Source organism: Heliangelus exortis, chromosome W, assembly GCF_036169615.1.
Source record: "Heliangelus exortis chromosome W, bHelExo1.hap1, whole genome shotgun sequence".
NCBI classification, from domain to species: domain Eukaryota; kingdom Metazoa; phylum Chordata; class Aves; order Apodiformes; family Trochilidae; genus Heliangelus; species Heliangelus exortis.
The window spans coordinates 6201586-6223715 of NC_092453.1; the positions used below are offsets into that span (position 1 = coordinate 6201586).

General features: G+C 46.2%; 3 protein-coding genes across 3 annotated transcripts in view; 1 reads left to right on the forward strand and 2 right to left on the reverse strand.

Annotated features, from left to right (window-relative positions):
- The window catches only part of LOC139789283 (zinc finger protein 501-like), a 508475-nt gene that overhangs the window by 459898 nt on the left and 26447 nt on the right, over positions 1 to 22130 (reverse strand). The window lies entirely within an intron of this gene.
- LOC139789285 (zinc finger protein 501-like) overlaps positions 1 to 22130 on the forward strand; it is a 373834-nt gene that overhangs the window by 23537 nt on the left and 328167 nt on the right.
- On the reverse strand, positions 20435 to 21391 carry LOC139789169 (olfactory receptor 14J1-like). Its single transcript, XM_071729689.1, has one exon. It carries the CDS (start codon positions 21389 to 21391, stop codon positions 20435 to 20437), a length of 957 nt encoding a protein of 318 aa, XP_071585790.1.

The following is a 22130-nucleotide window of genomic DNA, read 5'->3' on the forward strand; positions in this document are numbered from 1 at the left end:
AACACCACTGCACCGTGCACCACAATATACATCAATATTGAGGACCGTAATACAACGATGGCTTTTACGAAAAATAAACCACATATTAACACTAATCCCAGCTGCAAAAGCAGATATCACATACCCTGAATACCAATATGGCACAATTGGTTTAATCTCCAACCCTGTGAAATTTCCAGAGAAAGTTTCCTGATTCCCTCTCAGCAAAGCCATATTGGTATCCTCCCACTGGAGTTGGCATTCAAACGATTCAGGCAAATTAGTCAAAATTTGAACTGGGCTCAAGCTTATTAACTCAGGCCTCACGTTGGCCACCAATAAATCTGTCAGGTTTTAACACTGTCCTGGCAATTAAACCGAATGAGAGATCCTCTCTATTAATCCCCCTCCCCTCCCAGATAAAGGAAGGAGAATGATAAGGGAGAGAGACTTATGGGTTGGAAAGTAAACTACACAGCTTTAATTGAAACAGTAATGATAAACAGGAAAAATTACTAAATATATACAAATATACAGGAAAACTGATACCACATCCCTCCCCCATTTCCCTGGAGTCAGCAGCAGTGGGGAGCTGGAGGCAGGAATACACACATTCAGGCTGGCACGGATCAGGACCAGAGGCACAAGAACGGATGGAATCCTCCCAGGATGCTGAAGAAAACAGGGAACGGGCGAAGAAGGGGAATCAGGAAGGGGTTTGTCCATTGTGATCCCTCAAATTGTCATTCCTCAAATCCCTGTCATTCATCCTTAAGAAGAGAGAGATGAGTGTCGTCCGGATTAATATTTTCATCTATCTCTCCCATCTGCTCTTCACAGCCCCCATCATCTCTCCAAAGAGGCTGATGGAGAGCTCCCGCACCTGGCTGGACTCCTGGGAGGAAGGAAGGAAGACAGGGGGACTGCAGCATCAGCCTCTCCCTACCCCCCGGTTACCGTGGTTCTGAGGAGTGGGGAGATGCTCCAGGGTGGTGGGGCTGGGGGCAGCAGAGGCCTCATCCTGCCAAGGAGAGGCTGTGCTGGGCTGCAGAGCCCAGAAGCCCTCCCAGCAGAGCCCAGGAGCATGAGGAGGGCAGCAGCCCTGCCCAAGTGCTGCCCGCAGGTCTGGGCTGGAGACAGCTGTCCTTGCCCCATGCCCCCATTGTCAGGTCGAACAGCAGCCTTACATCATCAAAGAGGGGTAGGAGCTTCAGCCCCAGCACCAGAGAGATGTTGATGGCTTTCTTCTCTGTCTTGGAAGCAGCCATGATCTCCCTGAGGAGGAGCAGGCCCTGCAACATGACCTCTCTGCAGTTGTCCTGCAGTCTCCTCCGGATGCTGTGCAGCGTGACTCTGCCCCGCGTTTGTGCTGCCTGTGTGAAGCAGACAATTTCTGTGCTGCTGGAGCAGTGGAGGAGCAGCCTGGCACCAACACCGTGTGCTGGGCACCAGGCTCCTGCCCGGCTTCGTGGCAGGTGCTGCCGACATTGCTGCCGCCCCTCCTGCCTGCGGGAGCCGAGGGAGAGCCGGGGACGGCAGGACAGCAAAGGCTCTGTGGGCCCTGCTCAGCCACCCCTCTGCTGACACCCACCTCTGTAGGGGGATGGCTTGAAAGGTGGGGGCGTGCTGCATTGCTGCATGCTTGTATGCACAACCCCATGTTTGAGACCGATCAAAGTTAAAAGGACACCCTGTCCTTGACGCTGAATTAAGAGGAGGCACGAAGTGAAAACCAAGTGAAAAACCCTGCACCAATAGGATTCACTTTTGCTGCGTGTGAACAGCACTGGGTGGCCAGTAGTAGTGCGGTGGAGGGGGCGTGTGTAGAACTTTTCTTCCCTGTAGAAAATCCGTGGAGGCTTAAGGACAACACGTAGTCACCAATATGGTTAAAGTGAAGTAATTTATTAACAATTCACAGTCACATCATATAGAGCCCTTGTTTATATAACGATATCTTGCAGGTGGCTATATCCTGGCCACAAATCCTGTTCTCACAGAACTTCTCCTGGCTACATCATTGTCCTGTTATTCTTCTTTTCTGCTGCCAGCTCCCTTATCTTTCGCCCATAGCTCATCTTTCAGTAACCTTGCGACTGGCCCTCAAGGCCCTTACCTCACTCTAGCTTAAGCTAAATAGTCAGGATTGCTCACATGTCTGTTTTCTTCCAAAAAGTTTCCCAACATATCCCCTTTTGTTTTTGAGCAATGCTGACTTACTTCATCACACGAGATAACATGCTTATGATACATTGCCATAAACAACATACCAATAATACAAAAGCAATAATAACATACTAATAATCAAAACCAATAATAACAAATATAATTGATAAACCTTGTCTAATTAAATCTCTAAGTTATCCCCATATCCTTAAGCAATTTAACCATTCATTTAACCCAGTATATGCAACAGTTAATTTTTTCATGTTATCTTAATCAATCACTTTTGGTTGTGAATTGACTCTGAATGATCAGAAAAATTCATGCAATACACTCCATCCAAGTCTTCACAAACATAACCTAAAAGCTAATAATAAAAAGTCAGTGGCAGCATGATATTGTAAAACTGCATGTCTGACACTATCAACATCTTTTAGCATCTGTGTTAAAATACCAGAAGTTAAGTTAATCTGCTTAGCAATGCAACAGAATAGCACAATCAACAATCAACATATAGATGAGGGATCCCATAATCAACATATAAACGATCACATGAATTACAACATTAACAAAAGCCTGTTATCAATACAATACAATAAAATACAATACGAAAAGCACATTTCACACTGCAGTGGAAGGACTTAAATATCTTTTTAGTATGAGGAAGGTCTGGTGTCCACTGGCGCGTAGAGCCAAGGGGGTAAGGGAGGCTTATCCAACAAAAATTCGTCGGGGGGCCCCAAAAGCGTCCCCAGACCCCTCCCGGGTCACGGCATTGTTGAGTCCTGGTTTCCTCCATGGTCGCCAAATTGAGGCCCAAAAAGGTCTAATAAAATTGTTTAGAGACAGAATTCCAAGCCTTTAAACAGCAAAGGCACCCCTCCCCCCCCCCCTTTTTTTTTTTTTTTTTTTTCTCTGCTGTGGTGTCTGCAGCATGGCTCATTTTCTGAGCAGCAGCAGTGTCTGTGGGGGTAGAGACAGCAGCTGCAGCTGTAACAGATACACTGGCAATGCTCACCAGCCGTATCTGAGTTGTGCCCTTGTGTGAGGGGGGGCAAGAAGCGGCTGCAGAGGCAGGAGTGGGCGTGCTCTCTGTTCAAGGAGCAGCTCCCACTCTCTGCAGCAACTTTCGGCCTCCGAAAAGGCATGCTCATTCTCATAACTGGGTTTGTTTTTTTTTTTTTTGTCTTACTCCTCGCCAATATATGAGAAAAATTAACAACAACCACTAGAAGATTCAAAAAAGAAATGCTATTGCTACTAAAATCTGGTGGAGTCAGCCTAAAATAAAATGAAGTGGCACAATCTCCCAAACCAAAACTGCAAGTATAATTACAAACCAAGTTTTTTTATCTCTGTATGAAACACCAGTGTACCATGCACCACAATATACATCAATATTGAGGACCATATTGAAATGATGGTCCTTAAGCAGCTTTATCTGCTTCTAGCATTCGCTCAGAAGCTTCTAACAATTGGGCTGCTGTAGCACCTTTTGGGAATAGTCCTAATGCACGTTTAGTTTTTTCATTAGCATTGTCATATGCTAAAATATAAAAAAAATTTTGTTTTCATCTCTTCTGACAAATCCATATGTGATGTTATCACTGAATATAAGTGATCCACAAATTTTAAATATGGCTCTGCTCCCCCCTGTTTAATATTTGTAAAAGAGGGGGTTGCTTGTGCAGGATCATGCACAGTTTGCAAAGCTTTAAATGCCAATTCTTGTGAAAGTTGTAACACTGCAGTTTGAAACCGTGCCTGCAAATCTGCACATACAAAAGGACCAGCACTGAGTAACATTTGTGCTTGCACTCCATATAATGCATCAGTGTTCTGTCTAGTAATCACAGCTGCATTTTCACACAGCATTTGCCATTTATGATGAAATTGCAATTGTTGAGAAGGAGTTAACAGAGTATTAATGAGCATTTTTGTGTCACATGGCGTCAACAATTGAGCAGTTAAAAAATGTTTCAAAAGAGATTGAGTAAATGACGATTTCAAACCATACTGCGTAATGGCAGCTTTGGCTTCTTTTATCATTTTCCAATCTAATGCGACCCATTGACCTCCTCCTCCTGGTCCCACAATCAGTGGAAAAGCCATCAGACCCATATTGGGAACCATTTCTCCTTCAAGTATAGCATTTTGAATAATTCCCTTCTATCTAGTTACTGGATCCATACTACCACCCCCCCCCCTAATCCCCCCCCCCCCTTTCCCTCCCCATGTTGGATCTGGAAGAGGTGGAGCAGTGGGTGTTAAAAGGTTAAGGGAAGTAGGAGCAGGGATAGGGAACGGATCAGGGGATAAAAATGGATTAGTGCCCCTGGGTTGTTCAGGGTGTTCCCTGGAGCAAAAAACTAGGGTTTTTTTTTCAGGGGTATACTCATCCTTGGTCTCCAGTTCTTTCAGTTTCTTCAGCAGTTCCCTTAGTTGCTTGTCTCTGAGTCCCAGTTCTTTCCTTGGTTGTTGCTCTATAGCAGGCACTGATGGTGTTGACAGGTGAAGAAGAGGATTAATTGATGGCAACTGTGGTCAAGAAGATAAATCAGGCATCGGAGGTGGAGAGGAAGGCAGCGGTGGCAGAGTGTTCGGGAGCTGTGGCAGGCGGGCAGGAGGGGGGGGGTCTGCATTCCAAGGTTCCTCACCTGTGTTCTGTGGCTTCTCTCCCTCTGGGTCCTCCGACGATTCTGGTGGTGTTTTCGGTCGCTTTTGGTTTTGCTTCTCAGTCCCATTTTTGCTTTTCATCTGAACCCCAGGGTCAAATGGCACAGTTGGCTGAGCTTGAATCAGTATAGTCCCTTCAGGTGCTGGTGGGGGTATTTTAGGTGGAATAATTGCTTCCACACACGAAGGAGTCTGTGGAGAGTCAAGTGGTACCAGGGCTGAAGATTCTGACCCCGAATGCTCTTCTGCTGGTTTAACTGCAAGATCCGCCAGTTTTTGAATAAGGCTGTTTAACGACGTTTCAACAGATCCTTCTCGTTCTGGGCTGATAAGAGGAGTACCCGACAATGGTGGACATTCTGCGCTCTGTAGGGCTTCTGATCGATTAGGATGCTGAGCTTCACTTAAGATACCAGACTCATTTTTTAAATGAAGTTCTCTTAACTCATTCTCGCTTGGAGGGGGAGGCAGGTCGGGTTCTTTAGATGTGCTTTCTCCTGCACTCGCATGTTCCAGCTGTCTGTGCGTTGTTGTGGTGCCAAAAAACCCTGGTAAGGACGGGAGTGGGCTACTGGCAAAAGGATTCATTGGAAGCGCCGATGGCATTTCGTTAACAGGAGCTGCAGCGGCCGAGCAACCAGTCCTAGTATTTTTACTTTTACTGGTCTTTTCTGGAGTCAATGCAGCGAAGGCAGAAGCGGCTGCCGCTCTTTCACTTTCCATCTCTTTTAAGGTTTCTCTAATCAATTTCCAGAGTGTCGCTAAGCGTCCTGCCTCCTTATCTCCATCGCTAATTTTATCCCATAGGGCAGTACCTATGGCTTCCCAAGTAGGTAACTCAAAAACAGTACCCATCGAGGGGATCAAGTCTCTATCCCGTGCCCATTTCAGTAATTCTCGTAAGGTCCTGCCTTCATATGATAAACCTCTCTTAGAGAGAATACATTGGAGGAGCTTAACTACTGCCTCTTCTTCTTTAGAGAGTATAGACCCCATCTCCTCCCCAGCCGCTCACCTTTTTCCTGGCGAGATTCTTCAATTCCGAGGTACCTCTTTCGTTCCGTAGCCAGGCACCAGCTACATAAACCACCAAGGAAGCAGTCTCCTTTCGACTACCTTCTCCGCTCCTGCCGCACCGTTGCTTTGGTTGGCTTTCTCGCTACCCTCTCATTCCAGCTGCCTTCATCGCTCCTGGAAGCAACAGCGAGAGGGTCCCTGTTCGGGTGCCAAATGTAGAAAATCCGTGAAGGCTTAAGGACAACACATAGTCACCAATATGGTTAAAGTGAAGTAATTTATTAACAATTCACTGTCACATCATATAGAGCCCTTGTTTATATAACGATATCTTGCAGGTGGCTATATCTTGGCCACAAATCCTGTTCTCACAGAACTTCTGCTGGCTACCTCATTATCCTGTTATTCTTCTTTTCTGCTGCCAGCTCCCTTATCTTTTTCCCATAGCTCATCTTTCAGTAACCTTGCAGCTGGACCTCAAGGCCCTTAGCTTACTCTAGCTAAAGCTAAATAGTCAGGATTGCTCACATGTCTGTTTTCTTCCAAAAAGTTTCCCAACAGGCGTGGAGAGCTGAAACTGTAGATAAACCAGTTTTGGACGCAATAAACTCGAAACATTTATTATACCTCTGTGAGGACTCATCTTTGACTTCGCACCGAACACCTAAGGTCGCCCCTTCACACCTCCTCAGCTGGGGAAGGCACAAGGCCGGTGGCAGTCTCTATAGGTACCTCTCCTAGGTCCTCAAAGCTCTCCTCAGATGGAAGTCCTCAGATGGAAGAGGATCTGGATGTCTGGATGTCTGCTGGAAGCAGACTGGGAATATAAGAAAGAAAGGGAGGAGGGTGAGCTGAAGGTGCTGGCAGGAGGGACTGAAGGGCCCGAGCTGGCACACAGCCCAGTGCCTGTTCCTGAGGACAGAGACATCCCTGGGCAGGGGGACCCAAAGAGGGGACTGGCATAAATCAGGCTGGGGATCTGCCCAGCAACCACTGCCATGCAGGAGCACAGCAAAGCAGCCAAAGGCCCCTCACTCACCTGTCTCCAGCAGCTGAGCCTGTGTGGTGGGGGAATGTCACAAAGAGTCCCCTTGTCACCTGGAAACCAGGCCGGCTGTGCCCAGGCAGGTGCTGGCACATGCCTGAAGAATCACAAAATCAGGGAACCATCACGGCTGGAAAAGACCTTCAAGATCACTGAGTCCAAGTGTCGGTCCTACACCCCCAGAACCACCACATCATCTCCCCAAGCACCACAGCAGACCCTTTGCTGGAAACCTTCAGGGATGGAGACTCCCCCATTGGCAGCTTGTGCCAGTGATTCTAAAAAGATGGCTGCTCAAGTCTCCAGCGTGGAGAACACTCTGTTCATTCAGATGTCTCTCTCCTGTGTGCTGCTTTGAGCAGCAGGTTGTTCAAAGCTCTCCTGTCTTTCAGCAGCCTGATTGTCTCTTTAGCCACCTCTGTCATGATGATCACAGCTCTCTTTTCCCATCTGTCTCTCTAAACCATTTCTCCGCAGATTCTTCTTCACTTTCTCTGTTTGACTTTTCTTGGCTTGCACAAAGGAAAACTCCTGCTGTGCCCATGTGCAGTCAGTTCTCTAAGGAGAGCAGGTGGGATGCGGGAGCGGCAAAGAAAATGCGTGCAACCAATATGGTTGATAAACGAACTTCTGGTTTATTGCGCAGCAACTTTCGCTTAAATAGTGCTTCCGTGACCACACCCCTGCCACCAACATAACTTTTTATTGGACACCCGGTGTGTTTACCTGTAGCACAGCGAATCCCTGGTGCAGGTAGCACCGGAGTATGGGCCAATCTTATTGGCCTCCCAAACATGGGGTTGGGCATAGTAAAGGGGTCGCACCCCCTATCTCTTCGAGAACATTCAGGAATATTCTCCAACATTCTCCAAACCTCTCTAACATTCCACAACATATCCCCCCTTTTCTTTTTTGCACAAGCCCATGTTTGGTTTAAATTTTTGCAGTGCTAATTTTCAAACAAATACAGTGCAAATAACAAAAACGTGCAAAACTCAAGGATACATTCAATAATATAATGCCCTTTTAAAACAATCTAAAAACTACTCAAACCACTCAATTAATGAACCAAACAGGTTGATACATTCAATGTTGTAATGCCCTTTTGAAATAATCTAAAAACTATTCAAACCACTCTATTAATGAATCAAACAAATTGGTTAACAAGTTATCAAACAGCTTTTGTTGTCTTAATCAAGTAAGAATCGACTTCGCATTAATGACATGTCTCTGTTTCATACAATCATTCATACTCACACACTCTTTAACAGAGCTCTGTTCAATATTAGGAAGGTCTGGCGTCCACTAGTGCAGAGAGCCAAAAGAAGGATAGGAGAGACTTATCCGACGAAATGTTGTCGGGGGGCCCCTATAAGCGTCTCCAGGTCCCACTGGCTCACAGCATAACGGAGTCCTAGGACCTTCATAGTTGCCGAATTGTGTTAAATTTAAGATTGCAACATTCAGTTACTACATTCATAACGGGCGAAGTCTGGTGGGTTTTTTTGTGTTTTTTTTTTTGTTTTTTTTTTTTTTGAATGATCTCGTAACTTCTTAATATACTTGTTATGTAACTATTCACAACCTTTTAGTACTTAATAGAGGTCCATGTCCTTGTACCTCAAACCATTCTTCAACAAAACCTTTATCTTTTTCATAATATTAACAGCTTTGGCAAATAACTTCTTAAGTATCGCTAACATACCACTAAAACACAGTTATCAATATAATACAAAGTACGAGTAAACCAATCTTACATAAACCTTGAGGCCATCTAGTGAGGCCAAACCAATTGACTAATTCATCTATACCGAAAAATACTACATCTTGCTTGATATTTTGAGTATGTTCTACTAACTGTTGTATCTACTTATGTATCGATTTAGAGTGATCACTCAAGTTCATACAACACATACCGTCAAAATCTTCACAACCATGGCCATGAGCTAAAAGCGAAAAATCAATAGCAGCTCTATTCTCTAATACTGCATGTTGTACAGAAGAGAAATCATCAGCTAATTCAGATAATACCTTGCTGGTATCACTAGCATACTTTACCACCTAACAACTCAACTTCTTCAGGTTCTGATGTGCACGAGCGGCAGCTGCACCCGGCAAAAAATAGAAGTAACGATCACCTGCCATTTGTACCAAAGGGTAACATCATCATCACATCCCTGCGCTAGTATTTGGGCCAGGCCTCGCTTCCACCGCACACGATGGGTACTGTTTGGGTGTGCATGAGGCAAAGCTAAGCTCAGTTGATCAATGGTGCAAGGCCCTCCAATGGGACGGGATGGTATACCTAACCATGCCCAATCTCCGCAAATTAAAAAGTACCCTGATGGTAATTTCCTAGGAAGCCGTGTCCCAGGCGATGGGTTAATAGCACCACGGAGGCTATAGTTGCACCATTGGCTGAAATTGCCCATTGGGAAAACATTGGTAGTAACACATTGTCTCCCCATGACTTCTGTGCAATCAGTGGACAAGCTACTCATCCAGAGACAATAAGTGGCATTTAGAGAGTCTACAAGGCTTAATTCTTGGGGATCGGGCCCAGCGGGCAGACGACTAACCCAAGTGTCGTAGTCACTTAAGCACGCAACTAGACTGGCCTTGGTGGAACATAGACTCTCGGTGTGAAATTGCACTTGTGTGTGGTTCATTGCTGCTTGAAACATTGGCCACGTCTCTTCAGAGGCTGGTACACCAACTAAATACGTAACAAAAGGCGATTGGGGTGGTTTTTTGGGTTTTTTTTTGTTTTTTTTTGTTTTGGTTTTTTTTTTTTTTTTTGGTTTCGCCAGACTGGCACAAAAGGAAGTGGTGTTAAGCTGACGCGCAAGGATAACCCAGACATTCTGTCAAGGGTCGAAGTTCAGGAAGGCAAAACAATCAAAGTTTAAAACGACAATGAAACCTATGATGAAGTCAACACGGCAGTTTCTATCTTCGAGCATGTTGAGCACTTAATACAGCTGTCTCTGCTCTTGAGACAATGCTTTCAAATTCGGCGGAGCAGGTGCTGGCTGAGTCCGCTTGCTGGGAACCTACAAGGTACCTGTAAGGGTGGAAACACACGTGACTTTTGCCTAAATATTTAACCTCTGCTGGTCCTTGCCATATACCCGTGGTGGGATCTCTGTAGGTCACATACAGTGGGGCTTCTGAAGGGTCAGCTTGTTAGGCTATTGTCCCATGAATATATGCTGGCGCTAACTTTTGGTCCCCGAATATACACAGATAATTCAAGACAAATAGAGTCTTTGAATAATCTCTCCTGTGGGTCTTGTAAATCTGTGAATTTCGTCAGGTAGTCTTTTAATGTTTGATTTGCCCTCTCTACTATAGCTTGACCTGTTGGCGAGCGGGGAATGCCTGTAATGTGCCTGATTCCCCACTGTTGAAAAAATCGAGCTAACTTGCCCCTAGTATATGCCGGTTTACTATCAGTCTTTATCTGCTCCGGCACACCCATGACAGCGAAACAAAGGATGAGATGTCGCATCACTTGCAACGCTTTCTCACCAGACTGAGCTGTAGCCCAGATAAAATGACTATAAGTATCAATAGTAACATGAACATGTTTAAGCCTTCCAAATTCTGGTACATGAGTGACATCCACTTGCCATCTTTCATTTGGACCAAGACCTCGGGGATTAACTCTGAGTCCGAGACCAAGTCCCTTTTGGTTACACTGTGGGCAGGCTTTTACAATGCCTCTGGCCTCATCCATGGAAATCTGGAAATGACGGTGCAGTCCTCTGGCGTTCTGGTGGAAGGTAGCATGCGCATTCCTTGCCTTAGTAAATTCGTCCATGGGTACGGATAGCGAAACCAATCTGTCTGTTCATACATTGCCTTCTCCTAGGCCATAAGACCATTGGCATGAATGATAGCATAAGGTTGATCTCTCTGTTGGATGACAGTCTGCAGCTGACGAAATAAGTCATTTAATCGCCAGTTCGCGACATCTTTGAGATATGCGTTGATGCCAATTTTATGCCCCAAACAAGGCACGGACAGAGTAACTGCTCAGAGACAAAGTTTGTAGCCTTTAAGCAGGAGGTATTTATTAACGGCCGGGGAGCAACCAGGTTTTCCTGGGCAAACTGCTCCGATTCAGCAATCTCACAATTCAGCTTTTATACAGTTTTGCCAAGCAACTGCAATATACTTTATGAATATTCATTATATTGCAACATCTACTTTTAATATTCATAACAGGCGGAGTTGAGGCAGAGTTAGAGGGTTGGTCTTCAATTTGGGGAGGACTTTTGGGGTCGTTCCTGTATTTCATCCTCTTGAACTGGTGTCCTTTCCATAAATTTTTCCTAATTTGGATAGTTTCCTTGTGCATTTGGCAGGGTCTTAGTGACCTTGGCTCATCCTAAAACTTCTGAGGCTACTGATGCCAAATTTTATGTTATTTCATGGTTTTAGTGTTCTTTTCTGTCAACCTGTCCTGTTCTCTCAGACAATTTATTACCTCCGTATTTTCCTAATGCTAAGCTTTCTTATAGTGCCTTGCATTTTATGTTTTAACTCGTTATTTCTCGAAGACTGCTTCCTTTTGGGCGGCTTCAGCGTCCTCAATTCGCTGTACAACTCCCACAGCATATAGAGAATCTGAGACAACATTAAGACGTACATTCAGCCAGCGTGAAAAGGTGCAAACAATGGCTGCCAACTCTAGAGTCTGTAGGGTATCGTCCTCTTGTGAGGACAGGAGTTCATGGCAACATTGCTCCTTATCTTGCCAAGTCACTGCGGCTCGTTGTGAACATTTTCCTGCATCGGTAAAGACCGTTAGTGCATCTTGAAGGGGTTCCTCAGATCGTTTTGGAACAGGAATCCATTCATGCAGGGACATCCACTTTAACACAGTAGATCGCAACGGAGAGAGATCAATGGCTTGCGGTGCTTCTAGGAGACTTGACTGTAGGTCTGGAGAGTGCTGCAAATACCAGTCCAACTCTCCTTGCTTCATTGGAAGATAAATTGTGCTAGGTTTATCTCCAGTAATTTGTATAATACGGGTTCGGCCTTTACAAATTAGAAGGGCCAACACCTCAGTCTTTTTTTGGATTGTAGTTTTTGGCTGTAGTGGTCCGAAGATCCATTCTAAGACGGATATCAGCAGACCTAGTCTCCCCCTTTTTCTTTTTGGACTGCGTGAGAGCTCCGAGTAAATGTTGTTTACCCGTAAGGATGGTTAAGTCTATGGGTAAGTTCACGTCACGGCGATCCACGGAGCGCTGAGATATTGTCAGGCCAATTTCAGTTATGGCCTGTTGTTGAGCTGTTGAAAGAGTAACAGGGGAGGCAGGATCGGTGCCTTTAAGAAGTGGTCGTAACGGTTCTAGGCGATCGTTTGTTATACCGATCACAAGGCGTAACCATTGAACATCACCTAGGAATCGTTGTACATCATGTAAGGTGTTAAGAGTCAAATGGAGAGCAGCTTTTTGAGGTCTAACTTGTGACTCAGTGATATGCCATCCTAGGTACTTCCATGGTGGTGTACGTTGTATCTTTTCAGGTGCTATTTGGAGTCTCTGGTGACTTAGCTGTTGTGTTAAAAAATGCTCTTGCTGCTCAGTAAATGGGTCTTGTTGTGCTATTAGGATGTCATCCATGTAATGATAAATTAAGGCATCTGGCCATGCTTGCTGCACTGGCAATAATGCTGCATCTACAAACAGTTGACACAAAGTTGGGCTGTTTTCCATGCCCTGTGGGAGCACTACCCACTCAAATCGTGAGGCAGGGGCTTCTCTGTTAAGGGCTGGGAGTGTAAATGCAAATTGCTTTGTGTCTTGTGGGTATATGTGTATGATGAAGAAGCAGTCTTTTAGGTCTACTATAAGTAGATGCCAATGCTCTGGAAGCATCGCAGGGTAAGGCGTTCTGGGCTGAAAAGCTCCCATTGCTTCCATCTGGGAATTAACTGCACGTAAATCATGTAGTTAACGGTACCTGTCAGACTTCTTTTTAATTATGAAGATTGGAGTATTCCAAGGGCTAGTTGACGGTTGTATATGCCCTTGCTCTAGCTGTTCTTGTACTAAGATGTGTGCTTGTCTGAGGCTTTCTCGCTTCAGCGGCCACTGCTCGATCCATATTGGCTGTGATGATAACCATGTCAATGGGATCGGGAAAGCCCAAGGAGTGACTGCCAATAAAAATGGTCTCTTGTGATCAGGCGTGCTCCGATCTGACTTAGGATGTCTCGACCAACAAGGGCCTGTACGTTTGTGGGCATGATGGTGATGAATCGAAGAGACAGATGCTGCATCAGTTAATTGTTGTGTCAGGACTAGCTGGGCAATTCGAGTTCCTTTTAGAATTACCATAGGTGGTGTCCAAGTCATAGCTACAATACAAATTTTTCTAGTATGGTCACTGTCTATTACTCCTGGCAAGACAAACAAACTCTTAAGTCCAGCAGATGACTGTCTGTTACGATCCGAGTTATTATTTATATTTTGTTTGCGAGGAAATTTCAGCCACTACTCATAGACGACGCGTGAATTTACAAAAATAACCAGGCTTTATGATTTAAACAAGTTAAAAGGATTTATTTAGGATTTATACAATTAGTTACTTTGGAGAGAAGAGTCGTTAAGAAGAGAAAAGAAGGAAGGTAATTAAGATGTTATCACCGTCCCCCGGCCTCGGCCTCTGGCTGTAGTCAGGTGCGTAGGGTCTGTCGCTCCTGCCGCTTCTCTGTCCCGTAGCTGAAGCCGAAGTGGCGAGAGAGGGGGGGGGTCCAGAAGAAAGCCGCCTCGCCGCTTTCCGCTTGGGCCTTCAAAGCTGCTTGCCGCCTTTTTGCGCCGAGCTGGCTGGAGTTTGTAGTCACAGGAGCTGGCTTCCACGTGTCCTTCTGAGCTGCTGGCTCCTCCGAGCTGCTGGCTGCTCTGAGCTGCTGCGTCTTCGGTTCTTCTGGGGCGATTTTTATACAGGAAAAGAAAAGGGGTCCCTTTTTTGCATAAGGCCCTGATACATACAGATTTCCCGACTTCCCGGAGATGAGTCATCCTTATCTTTTAGTCTTTTTGGGTGTCCTGCTACCTTCATTGTTTCCATCATGCACCAGGAGACGACCTGATAAGTATTCTTATCTTTCAGGTGTATGTCAGGCATATGGTGAGGTAAACATATGTTAATTGACAAAATGTTGCAACATAGCAGGGAGAAAGAAAAAAAATTGATTCAAGAGACAAATTTTTGTATTTTTAAAGTGTTTACATCACTGTCCTAATAAAAGGGCTCCACATGGTTTTTCTTGATATTTCACTGGATCGGTGATACCCGTAGGGATCTTTTGGGGCTTGATGTCACTGCGAGTCACATCTACTGCGGTTGCCAGGTCCAGCCCGAGGCTTCCACTGGTTGCTGGTTGGAGGGAGGTGGGTGGCTGGAGTTGTTGTTGAAGGGAAGTGGAAATTGGCTGGTTGTCGAAGGGAGGTAGGGATGGCTGGTTGCTGAAAGGAAGTGCGGGTGGATGATTGCTGGAGGTAGGTGGAGGTGGCTGATTGTTGGAAGGGAGTGGAAGTGGCTGGTTGCTGTTGTTCGAAAGGGTCCACACTAGGGCCGCAGTTGGGGTCTTTGCGCCGTGGCTCCTCGCGCTCCTCGATCCGTTTCCCTGGTATCTGCAGAGTTCGGTAGCATGAATGTTCGTATTACAGTGTTGACACCAGACTGTGGCCTTGTGACAATGCCTTCGAAGATGTCCATTGTGTCCACAGCAAAAACATTTGTCGGTTGATCGTTGCAGCTGTCTGGCGTCGGCAGGACGTAACGGGGCTAAGGCTGCTAAGGCTTGGTGCTGGATTGTGAGAGCTTGCTGGTGGGCTTGCTGTTGGGCTAAAAAGGCTTGTTGTTGGGCTGCAAGAGCTTGCTGCTGGGCTTGCACCATACCTTTCCCTACATCTTGTATTTCCTCAATTAACATTGCCTGAGTCCCTACTGGTACTCTAGATAACTGTTCCAGCATCTCCTCAATTGATGCTTCTGATTGCATGGAGAATATTATATTTTTCTTGGGAGTATTGCTACTGTCTAGGATACACTGACGGAGCAATGTAGTTTTCATTTGATTTGGTACACAAGCCTGGTTGATGGCATCAGTGAATTTATCTACAAACTGTGAGAATGGCTCACCTCTGCCTTGCTTAATTGACATATAAGATGGGACAACTGATATAGTTCTAACTTTACTTATAGCTTCTCTTGCAAATCTCATAAACTCTCTTATTATATGTGGGCCTAATCTTGCTTGTGCCTCAAAATTAGCATATTGTCCACAACCCATAAATTGATTTATTGTTATCCCATACAGAGGGTCATTTTGTTCTCTAGGAATTTCTACGAATCTGTGACATAATGTTTGCCAGTGGGCTCGCCATAACAGTAAAGGTGATTGAGTCATGATCATTCTCATAATTCCTTTTATATCCTCTGGGAGCAACAGTCCTGAGCCCCAGATATAACTTATCATTTACTTAACTGGTTCACCATGCAACTCACATTCATTTACAGTAGCTCTTAATTGTGTTAGCAATTTCTAATTTAAATAGTGATACTCCAACTCCACATTTCTGTGATTAGCTTTTGTATATATGATTGGGAAAACTTGTGGCAGGGTATCTAAAACTGAGGAAAAATCATAATTTTATTATTAAGGGCCTGCTCATGCATTTGTGATCAATTAATTGTTAAGGTGCGGTAGTGCCGTGCAGCAGGCTTTTATTTCTGAAAAGCGGCTGCTTGTGGCGGGGGGGGGGGGGGGGGGGTAGGGGGGTGACGTACGGATGACGTACGGCGTAGGGGTGGGGCCAAAGGCAGGGCCCAATGGAGGTCGGGACCAGCCCTGGAGCCACCCTCGCCGGATGATGCGGGACATAGGGTTTCCGGACTCTGATTCAGTCCGCTTCCGGCTCTGCAAGCGGTCACTTCCATCCCGTCCGCACATCCCGAGCCACATGGCTCAAGATGGCCGGCACAGGCCACATCAGAGGGAGGGGGGGGAGGGGGCAGCGGGTTGCGTCGGAACTTCACTGGAAATTTTGAGCAAGCTGTACAACTATTTCGTCTCCCGTTGGGGGACAGGGATCGTAATCAACTACCAACTGATGCAAATCTGGGATCGGCTGCCCTTTTAAGGTTGCCGAAGCTACAGCGGTGATTTTCTTCTCTGTCTGATAACGGTGCAAGCAAGTAATCATTGTATGCCACGGTTTCATTAACTTACGAGCTGTCTTATCCTCTTCTATTACCTTATACTACAAAATATCTCCTAAGCTTTTCTATTCTTTCTCATCAAATAAGTTAGCAGGGTCAGTAAAAACTGATATGTGCGGCCGTATGCTACAAGTGCCGCCGGATCTTTTCTAAAATCCTCATCTTTTATGGCACGTTTCTGTAAGAAACTAATAAAAAAGGTCTAGAATAGAATAGAAATATAGAAAGTCTAGGGCTACTTCGTTCTCTATTTTCTGCGCGCTTAACTATCCCTTTATTATTTTGGTGCAGCCTTAATCTGAGCCTTTTATGGGCTTTTTATACGAGCTTTTGTGGGCTTTTTACAACTTTTTATGACTAAAAACCGGTAGCCCTTCCCTAGCAGCAAACGAACTCGTTCATTTTTCTTTCAGTTGCAAATCACCTCTCTACACCTGCGTCGAGAGGAATTTATTGCCATCCGAAACGTTGCTTTTTCGATGCTTTCTTGGAGCCCCGTTCCCAGCCAAGTTATTTGGTTTCAGCGGTTTTACCTGCCGAGCTGTGATTGGTGCTATCGATGGTTCGGTCCTCCACAAGGCTTCCCTAGTGAAGATCGGTCTTCCGCAGGATTTGCCTGTTGATTTCGAAACTTTTCAGACTTTTTCAAGGCTCTTCAGACTTTCTGATTGTTCAGGGCCTGTAGCACGGTTCAGGCGCCAGTTGCGGGAGCGGCAAAGAAAATGCGTGCAACCAATATGGTTGATAAACGAACTTCTGGTTTATTGCGCAGCAACTTTCGCTTATATAGTGCTTCCGTGACCACACCCCAGCCACCAACATAACGTTTTATTGGACACCCGGTGTGTTTACCTGTAGCACAGCGAATCCCTGGTGCAGGTAGCACCGGAGTATGGGCCAATCTTATTGGCCTCCCAAACATGGGGTTGGGCATAGTAAAGGGGTCGCACCCCCTATCTCTTCGAGAACATTCAGGAATATTCTCCAACATTCTCCAAACCTCTCTAACATTCCACAACAGTGGGAGATGGTGCAGTGGAGCTGTAACCTCCAGCTGCAGAGAGTAGAGGAGAAGTCTGATGCAAGGACCAGGGATGGAAGTCCCAGGTGGAACAGGAAAAGAATATTGGGGCTGGGGAGGTGAGAAGTAAAGTTTCCCACCCAGTGTCAGACCTCAGCGAACTTCTGTCACCTCTTCTCTAAACTGAAAATCATGAGATGATGTGAAAAAATATTAAAAATAAACTCCCACAAACCATTTTCCTTAATCACAGTATGAAATGTTGCTCTTAACTACAGTGGGAAAATCTCTCCAATTAGCTCTACAAGTCTTAAAGATGTGAAGAATATCCCATGGAGATCCATGGCCCTTTGGTGCTCTCTATATTTCCATGAGCCTCAGGGTCTGAGAGATGAATGAACAAACTGCTCCAGAAGTCAGAATGGAACCTGAAAGTACCTTGAAGCATTGATTGGCCCCACTTGAGGACCATTGCTGTCAGAGTCTCCCCATGGCCTTGTTATAGCAGAACACTGGAGGCCATGATTGCAGGGAGGCAAAGGATCTCAAAAAGTGGCTTTTATTTATTATTTTTTTTGTAGCAGTGAGTCGAATCTCTGAACCTCAGGCAATGGGAAGGCAGAGCCCATCCCTCACTTGTGGGTCAGGACTCATCCTGGGGACATTGGGGTGTGAAGATCAATAATGTCAGAAAATGTACACCACCTCCTGGCTACCCCAAGATGGGATGAGGAGCAAACCAAGGTCAAAGCCTCAAGAAAGAGTTTTTCCTGGTGGTGGTGATACAGTGACCATTTCTAAAGTCACCTTTTCAGACACAGACTGTCCAGACAAAGGGACAGGTTGGAGAGGTGGGCCCATGAAAACTTCATGAGGTTCAACAAGGACAAGCACAAGGTCCTGCACCTTTGCTGGGGCAATCCCCAGCACAAATACAGGCTGGCAGAGCATGGATTGAGAGCAGCCCTGAGGAGGAGGAGGACTTGGAGGTGCTGGTTGATGAGAAGCTCAGCACCAGCTGGAGGGTGTGCTGGCAGCCCAGGAAGCCAAGCATGTCCTAAGCTACAAAAAAAGCAGCGTGGACAGCAGGTCAGGGGAGGAGATTCTGCTCCTCTGCTCCTCTCTGGTGAGACCCCACTGCAGTGCTGGGTCCAGTTCTGGAGCCCCAAGCATAAAAAGGACCTTGAGCTGTTAGAACAAGTCCAGAGGAGGCCACAAAGAAGATCAGAGGGCTGATCATCAGGAGGTCTCTAGGCCAACCTCCTGGTCTCATATGGGTTTGTTTGGGGCAAGGGAAGGTTTCTCAGGGTTTAATATTTGGGGCTCGAAAATCTTTAGGGATGGAGATGACAAAAGCTCTCTGGGAGACCTGCTGCAGTGCTTGAATGTCTTGAGGAGGAGCATGTGACCCCATTCACTGTCACTCTTTGTGCTCCACCTGTGAGCCAGTTGCTCACCCATCACATAGCACGGTTGTCCAGCTGTATGATGGACATTTTATCCAGGAGGATGCTATGAGAGACAGTACCAAAAGTCTTCCTGAAGTCCAGAAATATTACATCCACTGTCTTCCCTTGATCAGCTAGGTGGGTTACCCTGTCATAAAAGTTTTGACCCAGTAGGATCCCCAAGTTGTTCTCTGCAGGGCTCCTCTCAGTCCATTATCTCCCAGTCTTTACTGACAGTGGGGATTTCCTCCTCCCAGGTGCAGGACCCTACACTTCATGAGGTTTGCACAGACTTACTCCTCAAACCTGTCTAGGTTCCTCTGGTTGTCATCCCTCCCCTCAGGTGAATCAAATGTGCCACTGAGCTTGGTGCCATCTGCAAACTTGCTGAGGAATCACTTGATCCCACAGTCCCTATCACTGATGAAGATGTTAATTAGTACTAGGGACATCCACTACTATTTATAAGGTACCTTCACAATCAGAAGGGACATCCTTCATTAATAGCATCTCCCTGGGCACTGATCCTCTAACCATAACTGTCTGCATGAGGTCATCCAGCCACTTCCTTGTTCATCCAACTGTCCATCCATCAAATACATCTCCCTCCAATTTAGTAATGAGAATGTTGTAGGGTGTAGCAAGACGAACCTCTTTTAGGACACGGCCCTCCAAAGTCCAAGCAGGTGTTCCAGGAGAAACTCACGAATAGTGCTCTGCGTCTAATGCTCTCAGGGCCGACCAGCCTGAAGCAGCACTACTGCTCCAAAAGTGGCCTCCCCTCTAGCTTCCTCAGGTGTGAGCTTTATTGGCCCCCTAATCCTGCTCATGCACAGTAAGGGCCCGCCCTAATCAGGCACAGGTGGGCTTAACACAAGATCATGCCCAATACCTGGCAATTAGTGCCACCTGGTTGCCTCATTTCACTACAGTAGGGGATCATATCAAGTCTTGGTAAAAGACGTATGCACCTCTTCCTTTCTCCACTGCTGCAATTACTCCATGGCAGAAGGCCAGGAGGTTGGTGAGGCTCAGTTTGCCTTTTGTGAAGCTGTTTTGGCTTCCTCATATCACTTCCCTCTGCCCCATAAATTTTGATATGGCTTCCAGGAGGATCTGTTCCATCATCTGATATCTCTTCAACACAAACATGGACTTCTGACCCAGTCATCCTGGCCTTTGTCATGTGATAACAGTACCAGGAAAAAGTGATATTAATATTAAAGTTTAAATATTAAGCTTGACTGAATAGGATCCAATGTCAAGGATTTGTCTGTTACTTTGTGGAAGGGACGTGTAGGGGTAAAAATTAGAGTGGCTGAGATGGAGATCTGAGGCAATGATTTGTAGAACACAGTGGAAATGAAGCCAGGAAGAGGTTGGAGTAATTTGTTCAGGGATCAGGGAAAAGACTGAGGAAGCCCCTCTTATCAAGTCACGAGGGTCAGAGTGACAGAAACACGTTGCTTTAAAAAGTCTTTCGTAGAGGATTCCAGGTCTAGCTGGATACAACCCTTACACAGGAGGAATCTAAGAAAAAGGACATAAGGTAAAGAAGTCACTGCTAAGTCCTTTATTTATTTCATTGCACAGAGAAAAAAGATCTTCATTAAAAAAACCTTTCCAGCAGCCTCTCTTTAACACCAGAAAGGAAGATACAGAACTGGAAATGGTACCAGCAATGAGATTCATTTATACACAGCTTTATCACAGATAAAAAAAAAACAAAAGCCTTTACCACCAGAAGTCCCTGAAGGCAGACTGAACCTGAGACACATTATGAATTATTTGAGATACATTATCAATGATATGCTTAAGAAACAGGGATTTCATTACTTATGAAAGCAACTCTGTCATCTTTTTCCCCACAGCACCCTTGAGCTCCTGGTTCCTCATGCTGTAGATGAGGGGGTTCACTGCTGGAGGAACCACCGAGTACAGAAGTGCCACCACCAGGTCTACGGATGGGGAGGAGGTGGAGGGGGGCTTCAGGTGGGCAAACATAACTGTACTGATGAACAGGGAGACCACAGCCAGGTGAGGGAGGCACGTGGAAAAGGCTTTGTGCCTTCCCTGCTCAGAGGTGATCCTCCGAACAGCCCTGAAGATCTCCATATAGGACATAAAAATGTAAAGAAAACAGAGAAATACTAAAAAGACACTAAACACAATAAGCCCAAGTTCCCTGAGGTGGGAGTGTGAACAGGAGAGCTTGAGGATCTGGGGGATTTCACAGAAGAACTGGTCCAGGGCATTGCCCTGGCAGAGAGGCAGGGAAAATGTATTGGCTGTGTGCAGCAGACAATAGAGGAACTCAGTGCCCCAGGCAGCTGCTGCCATGTGGACACAAGCTCTGCTGCCCAGGAGGGTCCCGTAGTGCAGGGTTTTGCAGATGGCCACGTAGCGGTCGTAGGACATGATGGTCAGGAGAGAAAACTCAGCTGTGATGAAGAAGACAAAGAAGAAGAGCTGTGCAGCACATCTGTTGTAGGAGATGTTCGTGTTGTCCCAGAGGGAATGGGCCATGGCTTTGGGCAGAGTGGTGGAGATGGATCCCAGGTCGAGGAGGGAGAGGTTAAGGAGGAAGAAGTACATGGGGGTGTGGAGGTGGTGGTCACAGGCGATGGTGGTGATGATGAGGCCGTTGCCCAGGAGGGCAGCAAGGTAGATGCCCAGGAAGAGCCAGAAGTGCAAGAGCTGCAGCTCCCGCCTGTCTGCAAATGCCAGGAGGAGGAACTGGCTGATGGAGCTGCAGTTGGATATCTGCTGCCTCTGGGGATACTGCTCTGTCATAAAAAAAAAAAAAAAAAAAAAAAAAAAGAGAAATCAAGGAAGATAAGATATTCTTAAATACATCTCTTAATTCCAGGAAACTTGTCTGGAAAATCAAAGACCATATCCATATCTTCTTTTCCTAGCATAGACACACACTCACTATCAGACCTTCCTTCATCTCTATGGATGGATCTCTGACTACTGCTGGCTGACTGTGTAGGGAGGAACAGAATCTCTGTGTGATGAATGCTACAGAGGCAGGATCAGGGGGTCAGGGGCAAGCACTAGTGGTCAACTTTTTCATATCAAAGCAGTGATAAACAAAAGGGGTCATTTGAATCTGGAATCTCGGTACTAAGAAAATGGCCTGGCTGTGTGTCAGGACTGCAAAGGGCCCAGCCCTGAGCCCCAGAGCCCTGAGATGGGCAATGCCAAGGGCAGGACTATGGCCCGGCACCTCCCAGCCTCCTGCACATGGACAAGGAGGCCCTGAGCCCCAGTGCTGCTGGAAGCTCCACTTGTCTCCCCATGGCCATCAGGGACAGAGACAAGAGCCAGCAGCAAAGGCGTGGAGAGCTTGGCTCTGGCAAGTGTGCCTCCAGCTTTTCCACACCTTTGCCCTCTCTCATCTCCAGCACAGTCTGTCCTGGGCTGTCCCATCCCCTGTGCCTCTTGCCCTGCAGGCTCTGCTCCTTCACCTGCCTGCCCCACCTTGCTGTCCCCTTCCTCTCCTGACATTTCTGTGTCCTCCCTGCCT